Source organism: Myotis daubentonii, chromosome 11 (assembly GCF_963259705.1).
Source record: "Myotis daubentonii chromosome 11, mMyoDau2.1, whole genome shotgun sequence".
NCBI classification, from domain to species: domain Eukaryota; kingdom Metazoa; phylum Chordata; class Mammalia; order Chiroptera; family Vespertilionidae; genus Myotis; species Myotis daubentonii.
This window is the reverse complement of record NC_081850.1, coordinates 48139475-48158773: the sequence shown is the minus strand read 5'-3', so window position 1 is coordinate 48158773 and position 19299 is coordinate 48139475. Positions and strand designations below refer to the sequence as shown.

At 43.9% G+C, this 19299-nt stretch overlaps 1 protein-coding gene across 2 annotated transcripts in view; it reads left to right on the top strand.

Moving 5' to 3' along the window:
- Positions 1 to 19299, top strand: part of FRMD3 (FERM domain containing 3) — a 240329-nt gene that overhangs the window by 132617 nt on the left and 88413 nt on the right. For both annotated transcript variants that reach the window (XM_059657012.1, XM_059657011.1), the window contains exon 3: positions 11146 to 11188. In XM_059657012.1, coding sequence (XP_059512995.1) covers positions 11146 to 11188 — 43 coding nt within the window. The remainder of the gene's footprint in view (positions 1 to 11145; positions 11189 to 19299) is intronic.

Genomic DNA, 19299 nt, shown 5'->3' with positions numbered 1-19299 from the left:
TGCTCTGAAAAGGGTTGGACTGCTGCCTCAAGTCGCTGGTCATGAATTTGTCTGCTTAGCGAGTCCTCTTTTGTTTTTAAGTTTCAGGAGGTATTAAAAAATCAAGACAGCTTAGAAACCTGTTTGGGGAGGGGTATGGACTAGTAAGTTAGCTTTGTGCGAAAGGACTTTGGGCACTCAAGTTACAAGGAACAAAGCGCTATCACAGTAGCTTGAAAGTTGGATACACTGTCTAGTGTTTCAGTTGTGGCCCAGGCTATGAGCACTGCCAGATTTGGGGAAATTGTCGTATTCCTTCAGCAGAAAGCAGAATCTGGTGCTAAACTAAAATGGCTGCTCATAACGGACTCTGTCTATACTCCATTCCCTCGCTTGGAAAGGATGGGATGCCTGATACGGACAGGTTGCAGTCTGGAGTCCCTTAGCTCACTGGGATGTCATAATCTTAGTGGTTGGAGGAGCAAACATGTGAACTGGTTATCTTATTTGGGCCAAAAGACAGGCATAAGAATAAGTGGGGCTGGGAAAACACCATTTTATCTCTGAGTTAGGGAAAAAGAGGATACCCAAGGCAGGATGGTTTCCCTTCTTGGTGAGAACCTTCTGGGGTTGGTTTATCAGCGGTTCTCAACCTGTGGGTCACGACCCTTTTGAGGGTCAAACGACCCTTTCACAGGGGTCGCCTAAGACCATTGGAAAACACATATATAATTACATATTGTTTTTGTGATTAATCACTATGCTTTAATTATGTTCAATTTGTAACAATGAAATTGGGGGTCACCACAACATGAGGAACTATATTAAAGGGTCGTGGCATTAGGAAGGTTGAGAACCATTGGTTTAGATGAAGACAGAAATTAATTAGGGAGATAAGGGTTAAATGTCATCATTAGTGAGAGAAGCACTTGCCAGAGGCAAAAGTCCAGCGGGCAAGAACATCAGAGCTGACCAGAGGCTAGCAGGCCTGGAAGTTTTAAAATAGCTTTAAATACAATTTTTAAGTCGAGCTGGAAAAAAGACTAGAATGCGACAAGGATGTATACCTTTGAGGAATAAAAACAGTGTACATTAGGAAGTGCCAATCTGAAGCACACTTCTATTTCTTTTCACCCATGCTCCAGCAGATCTTCCAAAGGTTCAGTTGTAATTGTGTGTTAGCTGCATGGAGGTTAATAATGAGCATCTTAGCTTGGGCTGCTAAGAGAAAACACCATAGACTGGGTAGCTTAAAAGGACATTTATTTCCTCACATTTCTAGAGGCTGGGAAGTCCAAGATCTAAGTGCAGACAGATTTGTATCCTGGTAAGGACTCTCTTTCTGGCTTGCAGATGGCTGCCTTCTCCCTGTGTCCTCACAAGTCATTGGGAGTGAGGTGCTGGGGCAGGAAGCAAGTGCTTATACTCTGGTTTCCCTCCCTCTTTCTTAAAGGGCACTAATCCTCACCCTAAGGACTTCTTTTAAATCTAATCACCTCCCAAGGACCCCCCCACCCCACCTCTAAATATTATCACACTGGGGGTTTGGGCTTTTATATGTGAATTTTGGGGGAAATCACAAACGTTCAGTTCATATCAAGGAGTGGGAGTTCTAGGTATCTCTTGCTGTGTAACAAGTATCCCCAAAACTCAGTGGCTCAAAACAACACAATGTTATTGTATCTCAGGATTTTGTGAGTCTGGAGTTTGAGCAGGGCTCAGCTCGGTGATTATTCTGCTCCACATGGTGTTGATGGGGCTCCCTTAGTAACATTCAGTTGGTGGCTGGCCTGATCTGGGGGTCTCACACATCTTCAGACAAGATCTGGCACGTTCAGGGTGGTATGGCCACAGACCAACATGTCTTCATATGCCAGGTGCCTTGATGGGGCTGGACCAGCCGTGGGCAAACTACGGCCCGCGGGCCGGATCCGGCCCGTTTGGCTGTTCTAAAAGAGCGGAGGGTTCGCTTGCTCTCCCCTCTGCTCCTTCACCAGCAACAGTGTTAACATGTGTTAGTTCACACAAACACTCCATCCATGCTTTTGTTCCGGCCCTCCGGTCCAGTTTAAGAACCCATTGTGGCCCTCGAGTCAAAAAGTTTGCCCACCCCTGGGCTGGACAGTGGGATGTGGTGGGGGGAGGGGGAGGTTCCCTGCGTATGTGGTTTCAGGGTCTTTCCACACGGCCTGTCCAGCAGGGTGTTTGAACTTCTTACGTGGCCACTTTGGGCTCCAAGTGCAAATGGAACCACTTACCAGATAAATTGTAAAGGAGAGTGGATTTGGGGGAGAGGTGGTGAGTTTTGGACATAGTGAGTTTGGGCTGCCTGTGAGATGCTGAGGTGGTGATGTTCAGTTGGTTCTGGAAGATGGCGGCGATATAGGCAGACGTGTCCCAGGTCGTGTCCCGGAGCAAATGGAGCGAGCAGCTGAAGCTAGTAACACTCACACCGAATTGGCGAAATTGCTCAGCTGGTGAGAGGGTTTGCAGCCAGGAAGAGCAGAACTCCCCTGGAAAGGTAAAAAAAAAAACAGGGATTTGGGCAGGAAAGTTTGCCAGACCTCTGAGCCCAGAGAGTCGGAGGGAGACCGCGTGGCAGACAGCCGCGTCCCTTGGGACAGGCACAGCCCCTGACGGGGGAAAGGAGAACCGCGGGATTCCTGGCGCCGCCAGGGAAATTGAGAGCTGGGTTCTGTGATCACGGAGGACTGAGCCTAAAGGGGGCAGCCTGAAGAGCTGACCTGACCATGCAGTCCCGGTAAGAGAAGAAGCTTACAGAAACCAAGCCTTCCCCATTTCTGCGGCCGGCATTTGTTTGTTTGTTTTCACTGAATCCTGTTCATGGGACATTTCGGATACAGACACTCACCTGTGCTGAAGAGAGGGAGAGTGTGCGGAGGAGTGGAATCTGGGGAGAGACTGGGGAAAGAGGGGGAGCCGGGAGAGGTGGTAGTGAATTGAGTGCTGAGACACCCCTGAGCCCAGGACTGGGGCAGCCACCCGCTCCTGAGAGTGAGTCTCCTCCCCCCAGCCCCCAGGCAAGGAGCACAGCCACACCCAGACTCCACCCTGTACGAGATCAAGGATTAAGATAACCTGATCAGTCCCTGGGAGTTAACAGGGTCTGGCCTATAGGGGGATTTTCAATCCCAGCAACAACATAGCGCCTGTAACTAACTATTACGCAGTCAGCTCTGGGCAGTGAACTTCCACTGGACAGAGAGGCCCTATAGCCTCAGAGGCCAACCCCAGAACACTGCCACCCAGAGGCTGACCCACAAACTGACTCTTTGCTAAACACAAAATAAGGCAGTCTGGGAAATAAATGCGGCATGCTTTAAAATAAGGACTGTGGTTTACAACACAGAGGAACAGTATATCGCAGGGAAACTCAACACTCTCCTGAATACCTGGAAGGTCTAAGGCGAGCCACACTGAAGAATAGAAGAAACGAAGGACCTTCACTACTGCAATTTTTTTTTCTTTTTTCACTTTTTAACTAAGAAACCAATTTTTTTTCATTTTTTTTCTGTTCTTTTTTTTTCTTTTCTTTCTTTTCTTCTTTTTCCATCACCTGATTTTACCCTTTTAATTACTACCTTCTTATTTTTAACCAGTATTATTACTGCTACCATTTTACCATTTTTTAAAGTGCCATTTTATTTTTTCTTTATTTTATTTTGGGATTAGTGTTCACCATTCTATTTTCATCGTTATATTATTGGTTGTTTCTAGTTTGCATTCATATCCAGGGAGCTGTTGCTGGAATTTGTTGGGATTAATGGCTGTTCTATAGGAGTATTCTCCTCATATAAAAAGTCTCTTCCCTCTTCCACTTCATTCTCTCTTTTCGCTCTTTTTTTTTCTTTCTTTTCTTTTCTTGCTTTTATTTTCCCCCTTCCTTTTTCCCAATTTCATTTCTGCACTCCCTTTTTTTGGTCCCTACTTTTCTTTTCCTTTTTCTCTTTTATCTTTTTCTCTTCCTTCTTCCTTATCCCCTAATTCTCTTAATTCAGGTGGTCACCTTTAATTGGGGTTATTAATATCGTGAATATATTTGTGTATAGTGCCTGGTACGTGGTGCCTTGTTGTGTTGTATTTTGTGCCTTTAAATCAACGCAGCAGATCCAAGCAACAGCAACCTCCTGAGCACCACATCCTCTGCTGAGGAACAGCAGCTGTACGTGAAACCTCGCCCCACCAGCCAGAAGAGCCACTACAGCTGTGAACAGCACCCACCAGAGGAGCTGCTGTCAACTGAAGAGCAGCTGCTACCGCAACTGCCTGAAGAGCAACCACAGACCAAGGAGTCACTGCCACCAAGGGAGCAACCACTGAACAACTCAACGTCTAGATATGTCAGTGAGATCAAACATGGGTAGACAAAGAAACCCCCAAAGGAAAGAGAAGGAGGACTCTCCAGAAAAGCAGCTAAGTAATACAGAGGCATGCAACATGACAGATAAAGAATTCAGAATAAGGATCCTAGAGTGCATAAACCGGATGGAGGAAAAAATCGACAACCTCTGCAAGAAGCAAGAAGAAACAGATGAAAAAATCGATAACATATGGAAGAAGCTAGAAGAAACAGATGAAAAAACCAACAACCTAAGTAAGACCCAAGAAGAAATGAAGAGTGATATAGCTGCAACGAAAAACTCCATTGAAAGTATCAACAGTAGACTAGGAGAAGTGGAGGACCGAATTAGTGAATTAGAAGACAAGGAAGCAAAACACACCCAAAATGTACTGCAATTGGAGAAAAAAATTAAAAGTCAGTTGGTTCTGAAGCTTAATGAAGAGGGTTAGGCCACAGATAGAGACTTGGGAACCCCTGAGGCCGTCAGGACTTCAAAGCCCTGAGAATAGATCAAAGAGATGAGGAAGAGAGTAGAGAGGGAGAGGAGAATCTGAAAGCTAAACAATATCCATATTTTAAAGGATGGTCCAGAAGGAGAAATCTGCAAAGGAGACTGGCCAGGATCATACAGAGAAGGAAGCATAGAATGAGGAGAGAGAGAGAGACATTAGGGTAGTTATTCACTTAGTAAAGGGGAATGGTTCCAGTTTCAAACATCAAGAAGGAAGGAGGATCAGAGGACACTATTGCCAAGAGCTTTGACACCAGGAAGACGGAGACAAATCCTGTCCCTGTCACTTGCTGGTTGTATGACTTTGAGCAAGCTCTTTAACCCAGGCCTCAATTGTTTAATCTGAAAAATGGGGATACTATTAGTACCTATGCTATAGGGTTGTTCTTTAAATGCATTATTCAATATTATCAACATATGTCACCAGTCTTTTTACTCTTCTATGCTTTAAAGAGTTTGTGAAGGTCCATGAATCTAGCAACTAAGAGACCTTTGACCTTGGAACAGTTGGGTGACACTGTTAAATTTATATGGCTTGATAGCAAATGTTACAAATTCCACTGTAATAAGCTTGAAGGAATTGTATAATTTCCTTATGATTGCATTTGGTTTCCTAGTGTACTTTAAATAAATAGCAGTGACTATTTTTATAACCACTACCACTATTTTTTTTCTTGAAGTGTACATTAAGGACTTCTTGGATGCAGAGCCAGGGGTTGGAACACAAGTGTCAGGCTGCTCCTTGCCCTATCCGTTTTTGTAAATAAAGTTTTATTGGAACACACCACTTTAATTTATGAGTTATCTGTGGCTGCTTTCGTGCACCAGTAGTAGAGTTGAGTAGTTCTGATAGCGATCACGTGGACCACAAAGCCTAAAATACTTATTGTCTGGTCCTTTAGAAAAATTATGGTGCTTAATGCTTTCCTAGGCTTCCTGTTTCCGGTTGTGTTTCTTACAGTATTTCTTCTCCTGGTTATTGCTTCTATGTTGCTCATCACTGAGAATCTAGAATACAAAAGCATTTATAGATGAAAGAGTAAAACACACTACACAAAAAGCAATGAAGGGATTTTTTCTTTTTTTACATAGACTGACTTCCAAAAGGACAATAACTTTTGAGTGTGCCTGATCTCCAGATGTTGTTGTGGTGTGTAGTAGGTTTAATTGAAACTGGAGTGGAAACCATTGTTACTGGAGCTAAATAACCAGGCCTAGCTCTAACTTTTCTATCCAGAGCACTGTTAGGGATTCATTCATTCAGATGGCGTTCTCCCCCCTCTCCCCACCAGCAAAGCCACAGGACCCAGAAATGGCATGAACTGGCTAGATAACAGAGAGACTGAGTTACTCGGGGCTTTGTCCAGCTGTAATGTGAGAATCAGGCCATCTTTTCAGGGCTATGAAGAGAAGTGGTCAGTTTTGAATTTGGTTACTCCTGAGGGAAGAAAGACTCTCTTTTTTTGTGTATGGGGGGGGGGGCATTCATTCTTGTTTAAAGCCCCATTGGTTCTTTACTACATTTCTCTGGGCTAGAGATTACTCTTGTCTAAGACACCAAGGGTTTTGAGAAAGATAACAGAGAGGTGTGTAATTTATTCTGTAATCATTGGCTAAATCAGTTTCAACAGAAGCCTAACATTTGAAGATAACTGTGATATTGTTTACTTTTGGGAGTGTGTGTGTGTGTGTGTGTGTGTGTTTATGCAGCTACTGAATTAAAAATCAATCTTAGTCACAAATAATCACCACTTCACACCTACCTTCTTTTCCCTCAAGACAAAATTAGAAAGTACAAAAGAAATGCATTATTTCTATGAAAGGGTAGAGAAAACCAATCTCTTAGGGCTAAGCACAGCTTGGCCTAGACAAATTAAAAAGAAAACATTTGCTGGCAACATTCTCACCTTCAGGTTCATAGAATGTGGAACATGAGAGCTGAAGGAACCTTAGGGTCCCCCTGTCCCCCAGGATCACAGGTAAGGGAATCAGGCCTCGAGGCTTTATCTTTCTGCTTTCCACCCCTTGGTGTGGCTTCCTCCCACTCCTTTTTCTTCACGCTGCTGTCAATCAAAATAAATTTGTTTTAAGAAATGGCTTGAAATGTGGTCAGGCTAGATTGTCAAAACTGAAAACCTGGTTAAACTCGGACCTCTCACAGGGAACTCTCAGTGAGCAGGGTTCAAACCTAAAGCAAAAGGAATAAACCTCCAAGGCAAGGATCTTAACTATCATGGAGGGCAGCTTCTGGTGGAGAGTTAGGGAGACTGTCTTAGGTCCAGTCCCCAGGAAACAGATCCTGAGATGGAAATGGCGGTTTATTAGGAAATGTTCCTAGGAAAAGACTTGTAGGGGAGTTGGGGATGGGAAGGGATGGGGAATACAAGGAGGCCATGAGAGACTGTGGTATCAGGCAGTCGTACAGAGGGGATGTGGGCTCAGTCCCACAGAGGAGCTCTGGAGTCGTGTAGGTCGTGTCTGAGAGTTGTCCTGGCCACTGGGTGAAGGGGCAGACGTACTATCCTCCACACCTGTCGGGCATTAAAGAGCTGCCCTTCTGTGGGGTGGGTGTGAGTGCGGGCTCAGTTCCCCACCTTGCAGTGGACTCCAGTAACCTGAGGGAGTCGGACGATTGTGTAACTAAAGGGAGAGCTACCCGAGGGGACTTGGGCACATCCCTGTCAGAGCCCTGACAGCAGACACCTTCCTGACACCTTCAAATCACGCTAGGGCGCATCCTCTAGTGCAGGGTCCTCAAACTACGGCCCATGGGCCACATGCAAATACAAATATTGTATTTGTTCCCGTTTTGTTTTTTTACTTCAAAATAAGATATGTGCAGTGTGCATAGGAATTTGTTCATAGTTTTTTTTAAACTATAGTCCAGCCCTCCAACGGTCTGAGGGACAGTGAACTGGCCCCCTGTTTAAAAAGTTTGAGGACCCCTGCTCTAGTGCAACCTCGCTCCCTGAGCTCATTAGTATAATCAGTGATTGGGTCTCATCTTCCGTAGTCTTTAGAATTTTGATTCTAAACGAGAGCTGAGGAAAGGAAGGTTTCCATTGTAGTAAACCAAGCACAAATTCAGATTTTGGGTTGGCACACTTTTGTTTCTGCCTCTCTTAGGGAATATCAGTTTCCAGGAAGGAAACAAAAGAGCATATATTCCAAGTAGCAAGAGAAAGAAAATAGAAATACATGCTCTAAGGCTTATCTCCAATGATCATGGTGGTTATTTTCTGCCAGACTTGACTAACACACACCCCATCTCAGAACACTCCTCATAGCCCTGGGAGATTGCCACTGACTAACTGGGGTGGGCACACAAACTGACTTACCTGTCTTCCCTGGAGGCAGAGAAAAGGTGCAGAGGTAGGTTGACCTTAGGCTGAGAAGGGCTAAGGAGTTCAAAGGATGACAGGCAAAGAGAATTCAGAAAACATGTTTATATTTCAGGCTGTATTGGCAAAATGACTGGTGATTTTCCTCTGTGAGATAACAGCAATAGGTATTGATCTCTGGCTGCTGTTATTTGTTTTCTTGCCTTAGTTCTAAGCTATTCTGTTTGTTTCTAGAAAAGTAATTTCATCACCAGACACCGCTTTTATTATTCTCCGTGAGTCCCATGTATTGGAAGACGCTGGTCTATCAATTAAACTGCCCTTAAGTAACAGCAACGGCATCAGCTAACAAGCATTTGTTGTTTTCCACATGCCAGCCACTGTTTAAGTGTCTAATGTTGAATAACTTTTAAAATGCTTGCAAGGTAGATACTATTACTATTCCCATTTTATAGTTGTTGGAATTGAAACACAGAGAGGTTAACCATTTTTTGCATAAGGTTATATAGCCAGTAAGTGGTAAAATCAATACATTTTCCACCCTTCCATTGTAATGCTATAAAGAACAAGCATTATTTCTGACTAGAAGGAGATAATAAAAAGTAGAATAGTGGTTTCCAGGGGCTGGGAGGAAGGTGCAAAATGAAGAGTTATTGTTTAATAGGCATCGAGTTTAAATTTTACAAGATGGAAAAAGTCCTGGAGTTGGATGGTGGTGATGGTAGCACACCATTATGAATGCATTTAATGCCACTAAATTGCACACTTTACAATGTTTACAATGGTTATGTATATTTTACCACAATAAAAATATTGGGGTAAAAAAGAAGATAACCAGGGTTTCCAAAGGTTGATATAATTTTGGACGTATGCAAAGAAACTTGCTATTTTAGCTTGTGCAATGCATCAGGAGGAAATGGTGGTTTTCTGTTAGCCTTCATGAAAAGACACCCATTTTTTGTTTGTTCATCCTCACCTGAGGATATTTTTCCCCATAGATTATTAGAGGAGGGGGGGGCGGGAAAGTGAGATTCGTTGATGTGAAAGAGACACATAGATTGGTTGCTTCCTGCTCCGACCGGGGCTGGGGATTAAACCTTCAAACCAGGTACATGCCCTTGACCAGGAATTGAACCCACAACCCTTTGGTGCTCAGGCTGACACACTAACCACCAGATAACATCGGCCAGAGCACTATTCTTGTTTTTGAAGGCCACAGAGCTCTTATACTCTGGATTGGAAACTCCTGATTTGACCACTCAATTTTTTAGTTCTTGGTGAAAGAATGTTCATTGTGGAGAATGACACATTTTAGAGTGAACTGATCCATTGGGAGGCTGCACAGCCAAGGCCGAGGACCTCGCTCTGGAATTCCACTGCACAGTGCCCTCCCGTTATTCGCTGGGTGACCTTAGGCAAGTTGTTTAACTCCTGAGCCCCAGATTTCTCATCTGTAAATGGAGAGGTAGTGATGGTCCGTGGAGACTCTTAGAAGAGTACCTGGCACTTAGTAAGCACTTAGCAAATGCTATCTCTTGTTAAACCTTATCGTTTTGTATTACATCAAGCAATAGTGATAATACAGAACCTTGAGGCTTCTGGATGACACAGTGAGAGAGAGGTGTAAGCACGCAACTGATGATAAGTATCCCCTTTCCTCTCCTGTATCAAACAGGGTGGGGGGGACCTATAGTGGGGACTCCCAGACCTCTTGGTGGATACCCAGTGGCAACCCCCTTATTGTCTTTATAAATTATCCTATATAATAAAAACCGAATATGCTAAGTGTCCGGTCGTCCAGTTGGCCATTCAACCAATCAAAGTGTAATATGCTAATGATATGCTAAGGCTGCTCAACTGCTCGCTATGACATGCACTGACCACCAGAGGGCAGACCTCTGATCGGTAGGTTAGCTTGCTGCTGGGATCCGGCTGATTGGGACTGAGTGAGATGGGCCAGACATGCCCTGTAGCCCTCCCACGGTCCCTCCCCAGCTGGCCAACCTCCTGCGTCCCTCCCTGTCCCCGATTGTGCACTGGTGGAGTCCCTCGGCCTGGCCTGCACCCTCTCGCAATCCAGGACCCCTTGGGGGATGTTGGAGAGCTGGTTTCAGCCTGATCCCACAGGCCAGGCTGAGGGACCCCACTGGTGCACAAATTTGTGCACCAGGCCTCTAGTAGGTGTATAAAGTGATGTTTCCTGAAATTCCCTAAGTGGCTTCAGGGACATCATGTGATATCAAAAGCTTCCTAGATCTCAACATGTTGAAGTGACCGTCACACATGGTGTAGAGAGAGCTGGCCGCTGGGGCCAGCAAGAAGTCTGCTTCAGACGCCTGCCCAGGTCTTTGAGCTCCTTTGTTTTGTGAGGGAGCTGATTTTCCTTCATGATGACCTCAGGTCTCTGAAATGAGATATTAAAAATAATTTTTTCCTCCCTACCGCAAAGGAAGAATCAGCTCTGTGCATGATGGGGCTGATGCTGGCTTGACCCACTGTTAACCTGGGAGGAGGCTGCCTCGGGGAAGGGGTGGGGGAGGGTGCTGATGCTGTCTTGGATTGTGACTCTGAGGTCAATGATGTCCAAGTCTTTGGCCATCTCCGGTTTTCCTAGAGCGATGGAGCTCAAAGGATCACCGAGGAGTCAACTAGAGCCACGAGAACATCCCATTTAGGTGCATGTTCGCTCTCTTGTCCTTCTCCCCTAGCAACTGGCTGACTCAAACACTGCTCAGCAAGTGTTAACTCTCTGCAGGTTATACCCTTGCCTATGGTATTATTGTTGCTGAATTGTTCATGTGGATCTTCAGAGGTGGAATCCTGAGGAATATCTATAGGAACCAAGGCTGTACTTTGGAAAAAGAGTATCTTTATTAAATTCCTTTTAGTTATTAAGTATGCGTCACATGGTCCAGCCATTTGACCCGCAATCTCTGTTTTTGTCTCCCCAGCACTGGCTTGAACCTAACAAGTCCATCTTCAAGCAAATGAAATGTAAGTGTCAACCTGTGGGTTCACCTTTGCTATGAAGTGTCCAAAGACAGGTTCTGTTTCTCACAGAGTGTTTCCTGCCAGGGAGGAAACTGCTTTAGTTGGAGATCTGTGGGTGGGCGGGGCCTCTCTCCCAGTGAGAGCTGTGTGGCCTCTCTCTCATTTGCTGGCCTTGGGCCTCTTTGCTGTCACTATTCCCATAGCCCCTCCCCCACCCCTCCCGTGTCTCTTCCTCTCCACCAGCTTACCCTCATGTTCCATACTCACACGGGAATTGGATTAGATGGTTAAATATGGGTTATACATAGTCACCAGGTGCCTGGTTCCTTCTGGTTGTGGGGGTGCTAGTAAATGGTTCAGGGTGGGAGATGCAGTCTTGGGGGCGTATTTTGAAACTAAAATCTTGCTGTCTCTTTACTGAAGAGTGTGTTGTTCTTTTCCACCCTCAAACTCTATAAGATAAATATTTTTTTTTCTGAGTAATTGTTTGCAAGCTCTGGTGTTTTGACCTTCCCTTTTAAATCTTTTTTATTTTTTTTCCCTGATGAGCTCTTGGAGCAGTCCCTTTGGAAAACCTCTCTCTGAGGCGTTGTGATGAGGGTATTGACTAGTGGTCCTGGGTGGGCATGGAGTTTTGTCTGGTCCCCCCTGCCAGGCAGCAGTCACCCTGCTTTTATTTATGGTTTGGAGGAGAGCTTCTGAAATGCACCTCACAGATTCATTGCCGGCACTGAAATCCATTTTCCCTCCGTGCCAACTTTCCCACGGCCCTGAAACGTAGGCGATCAATCAGCTTCTCATTGGAGATCACATAGTGTGTCACAGGGGATTCTTTTCTTTTTCCAAATATAAAGAAATTATTCTGGGCAGGGTTTTGAGTGGGAGAAGGAAGAGACGGAACGTGGATGGCACTCTGGCAACCAACATATTAATTCCTAGTTCTCTTTGCCCCTCTCCTTCTCTCTCCCTTCCCTTTGTTCTCCCTCCCCTCTCCTATCTCTGAAGAGCAAACTATCTGGCCAGTGCAGGAAAGACAGCCAGACAGCTAACAACCATGGCTGTTGTGAGCAATGGGCGCTGTAGGGAGATGGCAGGAAAAATGTGTGAGATGAAAATGGACAGCAGTGAGCGTGGGAGATCCAGAGAGGTCAGCTGTGGGGCGAGGCTGGAAGAGAATTGGGACAAGCATCTGGTAAGAAGTAGCAGGACAGAGGTACCAGGAAGCTCTGTAGAGAATGACTCGCAGGATAATGAGAATGAACAAACATGTCTGAGAAAAAAATAACCAATGCCTAGCCTTTATTCCTTAACTACAAGTTTTGATATTTTTGTTTACATAGTTTAAAATATTTAGACAATTTCCCAGGAAAACGTACTTATAGTAAGTGGTTCTTTGACTTTGGTTCTTAAATGTCATGAAATATGTTCCTTAGGCTGCACACAATTTTGAAGTATAAATTTGTCTCTAAAGTAAGATGCATTTCAACAGTTAATAGAAGAAAACATTTAAAACTTGTGAAGAATTTGCTGCTAAAGAGCTTTGTCTCTGCCATTAGTAAATCTGAACAAACAACTGAAAACTCATAGTGTTTTACAAAAGTGGTATAAAGATTAGTGTATGACTACTGACCAGTGCCAATCTAATGATGAGTGGCATCTGGTTCTGGAAAAAGAGTTGTGTAAAATTCAGCATGTAAGCCTGATGCAGTGGCTCACTGCTTCTAGGAACCTGCAAGGGTCTTCTCACTCATCACCCAGTCCTCTGTTGTATTAAGGACATGAGTGAAGAAACTTTTTGTCATTTTCTCAAGATCACAAACCTGGTTTTGTTGTGGTTGTTGTTGTCTGTTATATCAAGAATTTCTGTGCTCTCATCCATATCTATATGTCCTGGAACATGAACTTTAATGTAAATTAGAAAAAAATTAGGGCTTATAAAATGTTAACTCAGAGAAACTGGGTCCAACTCCTGAGACTCATTCATGAATTTATCAAAAGGATCTTGTTGCAGAACCCAGACAGCTTCTAGCCTGGGTGTGGGCATGCCTTTATACTCTGAGTAGGCAGTGAGGACACAGTTCCTTGGAAGAACGGTTTCTCCCGTTCCTCTCCCTCACTAGCGTGATGCCCGACTTTCAGGCCCTTTGCCCTGACCTGATGAAGAGCCCTCCATGGGTGTTCCCACAGGCTGGCAGAAGATCAGCTGTCCTGGTTAGCATAAACTTTGCAGAGGCATTACTCTTATTTCTTACTAGTGTTTTAAAAAACCACCTTTAATAATATCATGCTTGTGGTTTTTTCCCAACAGTTCAGAAAAGTTTAAAATGAAAACCATATTTTCTTTCTCCTCCCCATTACATCTCCCCAATAAATAACTTGTTACCAGTATTTTATATATCCCTCTAGAAATTCTTTTGTTTTATAAGCTCCCCCAGCATGTGAAAGGCCTTTATCAAGAAAACAAGATAAACTCTATTATTCTTCACCTTGTTTTCTTTTTATAAAAAAATATTTTTATTGATATCAGAGAGGAAGAGAGAGATAGAAACATCAACGATGAGAGAGAATCATTGATCGGCTGCGTCCTGCATGCTCCCCACTGGGGATTGAGCCGGCAACTTGAGCATGTGCCCTTGACCAGAATTGAACCCGGGACCCTTCAGTCCATTGGCCGACGTTCTATCCACTGAGCAAAACCGGCTAGGGCTTAAATAATATATTTTTTTATTTCAGAGAGGACGGAAGAAGGAAAGATTCTCATCATTGATGAGAATCATTGATTGGCTTCCCCTGCACGCCACCTATTATGGATTGAGCCTGCAACTTGGGCATGTGCCCTGACAGAATTGAATTGTGACCTCCTGGTTCATAGGTTGATACTCAACCATTAAGCAACACCGCCAGGTGTCTTCTTAATATTTTTACATATTTTTGAATATCAGATAGATTATTGGCTTCATTTAAAAAATGGTTTTCTGATAGTTAATTGTATGCATGTATGTAACTTATTTATTAATGGACATCAAAGTTGTTTCTAGTCTTTTGCTGCTATAAACTGTGCAGTAATAAACATGCTTGAATGTATACCCTTGCATCTGGAACATCTGTACTAGAAACTCCTAGAAGTGGAATTGTTGGATTGAAAGGTGTAGACATTTTACATTTCCTTACTGATCAATGTCCATCCAAACAGCTTACAATAATTTACTCCCACTAATCTTATATGGGAGTGCTTGTTTCTCCCAAATATTGTTGAAAATAGATATAATCCAACTTATTTTTATGGTGAGATCTTCCTCCTTCCCCACTCCCAGAGTGGCATCGGGAGGCAGGGAAACTTACGTGCCATCCTGGCAGTGAGGGCACAGTCCTCTGAGTCCTCCCCTGGCGCAGCTCCTGTGGTTTGGTCTTTGGTTGTGGGCCTCTCTCCCCACTCATCCTTTCTGGATGTAACTAGTCTCGCTGGCCTTTGAGTGCGCACTGGCCTGTGCTGTCGAGGCCTGTGGCTCCTGCCATGGTCTGTCCAGCAAGTCTGTAGGTGATGCCCTCTTGTGGTCCCCACTCCAGGTCTCCTCACTGGTTGACTCTCCGCACTTCTGTGTTCACCACTGGGACAGGCAGAACCTGCTCAGCCTCTTTCGCGTGTCGGCCTCAGGGAGACTTGTGTGCTCTAGCTAAGATTCCCGTTCTGGGTAAACACACCCTGCTGTCCGTTCTTCAGTATTCTCCAAAGTTCCAGACACAGCACTTTCCCTAAAGGATTCTGAGATTTCTTTGTCTTGCTCCCCCGATCCCCTGACCGTTCAGCCAAGTCTAGAGTGCTGAGTGAGGCGGATTCTTTCTCAGAGCTCCTCATAGCATCTGTAACTTGGTGTCGTCTTCTCTGGATCTCTCCAAGCTCTCCGCCTGCCTTCCTTCCCCAACCCTTACCCACAACTAATAGTGGCTTTTGTCCTTGGATTCTAGGTTAATATTCTAAAGCAATAGCTTTCTTAGGCAGTAACTTGTTTATCAACTATAATGGGAAGAAGTGCTATTATTTACAACAGCAATAACAAGTAAAAACAAATTTATTGTAAATAAACGTAACAAGAAATGTTCAAGATCTATACAAATAAAACAGATTTTACTGTGGCGTTACAGTAACACAGATAAAAAAGAGCTTGATAAATGAAGACTTCTCTTGTTTCTGGTTAATATGATTAGTCAGTTCTTCACAAATTAACACATACATTGAATAAATTTCAAATCAAAATTTTAGTGAGGTTCTTTATGGCATGTAACAAACTGATTCTAAGGCTCACTGGCAAAAGAAAACGTTCAAAGACCAGCCACAATAAATACAGGATAGAGCAAAAGTAGGTTTAAGTTGTGAGTACACAAAACAGTATATTCTTGTATTATTATTTATTAATTATTGTATTTTTCATATGAACAACTGTGGGCATACTTTTGCTCCACCTTTTATGTAAAGAATGATGGGGCCGGCCGGTGTGGCTCAGTGGTTGAGTGTTGACCTATGAACCAGGAGGCCAAGGTTAGATTCTCAGTCAGGGCATGTGCTTGTGTTGCGGGTTCAATTCCCAGGAGGGGGCACTCAGGAGGCAGCTGATCAATGATTCTCTCTCATCATTGATGTTTCTGTTTCTCTCTCTCCCCTCCTCTCTGAAATCAATAAAAAAGTAAAAAAAAAAAAGATAGGATTCTGGTTCTATTAGATAGCAAATGAAGTCCTATGAGTTATAATAATTAAAAGAGGCCTACCGATAGACATACACAGTAATTAAGATAGACCCAGAAATAGGAAAAAAATCAGTGGAACAACAAAAAGAATTACAAATTCAGTCATTATTTGAGAATATGGGTTATAACAAAGATTGTAATTCATATCAGAGACAGGAAGGTAGATTATTTAAGGCATGACTTTGGACAGTTTTTCCACTGGAGGGAAAAGCTAAGGACATACCTCATACCATACATAAGATAAATTCCAGATGAATTCAAAAGCCCAATATATTTAACAACCCATAGAAATTTTAGGTAAAAATTTAGGAGTACTTTTCATAATTGTGGAGTAGTGCATGACTTCCTAAGGAAAAACTAAAATCCAGAAGCAACAAAGCAAAATACTTACAAATCTGTGTAAAACTTAAAACTTTTGTACCAGAATATTTGGTTTGTTCACTGCACAGAGTAGATTTTCAGTAGATATTTGTTGAATTAATGACTATAAAATGAATTATAAACAAGTTAAAATACAAGCAAAATAATGGGAAGAGCATTTATTAAATGTATAACAGGTAGCAATATGCAGCATACATTAAGTGTGATGCTATGAATCCAAAGATAAACAACTCAATAGAGAAATGTGAAAATACACATAGGAGGAATAAAAATAAATGGCTAACAAATATATAAACAGATGCTCAGTATCATTAGTAACAAGGAATGTGCACATGAAAACACGATGTTTGTTTATCATACTGAGAAAATTGTAAACTCTGATAACATCCAGTTGATGAGGATGAGAGTGTCACCGCGGTGGAAGTGCGTAAATGGGTAAAGCCACTTGAGAGGGAAATTTGGCTGTATACTTCAAGATTAGAAAGGCCTCTATCTCTTGATCCAACAAGGTAATATCTTTGAATCTGTCTAAATAAAAATTTATTCCAGCACAGGTATATATTTTGCAAGGATGACCATTGCAACATTGCTCATAACATTGAGAACTGGAAGCAATAAAAAGCCCTGCAATTTTGACAAAGCTAAATAAGTTATGTGCAATACATGTGGTCATCAAAAGGGACAAGGCAGACGTTTATTTCTGGCATTGAAAGATTTATTAAATATAGCATAGAGTTAAAAAAAGGTAAAAACACCACATGTGGGATGCTCCATTTATATGAAAACTAGAGGCCTGATGCATAAAATTCATGCAAGAGTAGGCCTTTGCAGCTGGGGCGGCTGCCCGGATTCCCCCCCTCACAGCGATGGTGGCTACCTTCATCCCATGGCTGCAGCCCTGGCTTTGTCCAGAAGGAAGTCGGTCTAATTAGCATATTATGCTTTTATTATTATAGACTAGGGCCCCAGTGCATGAATTTGTGCACTTTGAAAGGAACTGTGGGCCGCGAGGCTGTGGTGGGCACAGGGGTGGGTCTCGGTCCATCCTCCATGCCCCCGCCCGGCCCCTCCTGCCATGGCCCCTCGTCCCCTCTCTGCCAGCAGCCCCGCTCCCACTGCTGCCACTCCCACGTGCTGATGGTGCCAGCCCTGCTTGCACCTGCTGATGGCGTGGTGCGATTGGGGCCAGTGCCAGAAGCGGGTGCGTGTGGTGGCTGCTGCCCCTATTGCCCCTCAGGAGCAGGGGGAGGTGGAGAAGCCCTCAGAGGCAATCGGGGCTGGCAGTAGCCACTTGTACCCGCTGATGGTGCCAAGCGATCGGGACTGGCACCGGGTGCTGGCTGTGGGTGCGAGTGGGGCTGGCACCGGCAGCAGGTGCGAGAGCCGGGTAGGACTGCAGTGCACGGGAGCAAAGAACTTTCAGTAACCACCAGAGGCTTGCCTCGATGACAGCGACCAACACCCCGCCTTGGTCTGGCACCCCTACTCACCTGCTCCACCATGCTGCTGCAGCTGATGCCTGCCATGTTCCACGCACGTCATAGCGACTGGTTGTTCAGTTGTTCTGGTTGTTCCTCCATTCGCTGTATTTGCATATTAGCCTTTTATTATATAGAATAAACTTTATATGAATCTAAGAGTGCCTAGAAGAAGGGCTGCCAAAATGTGTAGTAACTGTGATTACTCCTGGGGAAGAGAGTGGGTTAGAGGGAAGCAAGGGTCTCACATGTTATCCATAGTTATAGTTTACTTAGGTATTTTACAATGCGAATATTTTCATATATTACTTGGTAATAAAAAAGAGAAAACAAAAGGAGAGAAGGTTTTATGCGAAAATCAAGGAAGAAAGAAAGAGGAAAGGAAAAAAAGGAATCAGAGTGCATTATGCATCAAGCAGGTGCTGTAAACTCAGAGACCTAGATGAGAGAAAGCTGCTTACTCATCCAAAGAGGCTCTCTGCTTAATCCTGGCTGGTGCCTGACTAGCCCAGCAGGGAGCTTAAGACCTTCCTGCTCTAGTTACCAAGCACCCTGAAGGCATAGGGGTGCTTGGAAATGGCTTCGACGTGCAAATCAGGTTGGCGAGGACCTCCACCCTCTGCATGATGCATGGCTCCCCTTGGCCATAAGAGCAACATTGAGTCACATTGCTGGCTGATATCTGTAGTGTTCCCTCCTTCAAGTTATGATGGCTCTTCCCCGAAGCCTGTAATTCCTGTCTCTGATGGTAATATTTGTGGAGCTTCATGTTTACATGGCATTTCTTAGCTGTGGAGCTAAGTGATTTTTTGTCCATGCGAACATGTCTTCTGTCGCACAGAGAGCACCAGGAGCATAGCTTTTGCTCTGGTGTAAGGACCAGGAGAAAAGCCACAGGTCCCATGTTCCTGAGGCTAGTTTGGATGCCTGACTCCCAACTCTGTTCTTCCAATCATTCCCCTTGCTGAGTATATTCGTTTCCTAAGGCTGCCAGCGGGGTGGGGGCTGAAAGAATTGAAATGTGTTCTCTCACAGTTCTGGAGGCTAAAGGTTTGAAATCAAGGTGTCAGCAGAGCCATACTCCCTCTGAAATCTCTAGGGCAAGCATGAATCTAAGAGTGCTTAGAAGAAGGGCTGCTAAAATGTGTAGTAACTGTGGTGACTCCTGGGGAAGAGAGTGGGTTAGAGGAAAGCAAGGGTCTCATATGTTATATATAGTTATAGTTTACTAAAGACTAACAAACTCAAAGGCTAACACAGGCCAAATAAATGAGTCATGTGGCCCGCGGACTGTTGAGTTTGACATGCTTGCTCTAGGGGACAGTCCTTGCATCTTCTACCTGTTTCTTTCTTGGTCAAATCATTCTGTTGTTATAAATTATTTACATCTTTGTGGAGAGAAAATCCACTGGAATCAAATCACATTCTCTAGTCCTATTTTTACCTCCTTATTTTAAAGCAAACACCTTAATGTAGCATCTTGCACCTGTTAATTTTCTTTAAAAAATTTAT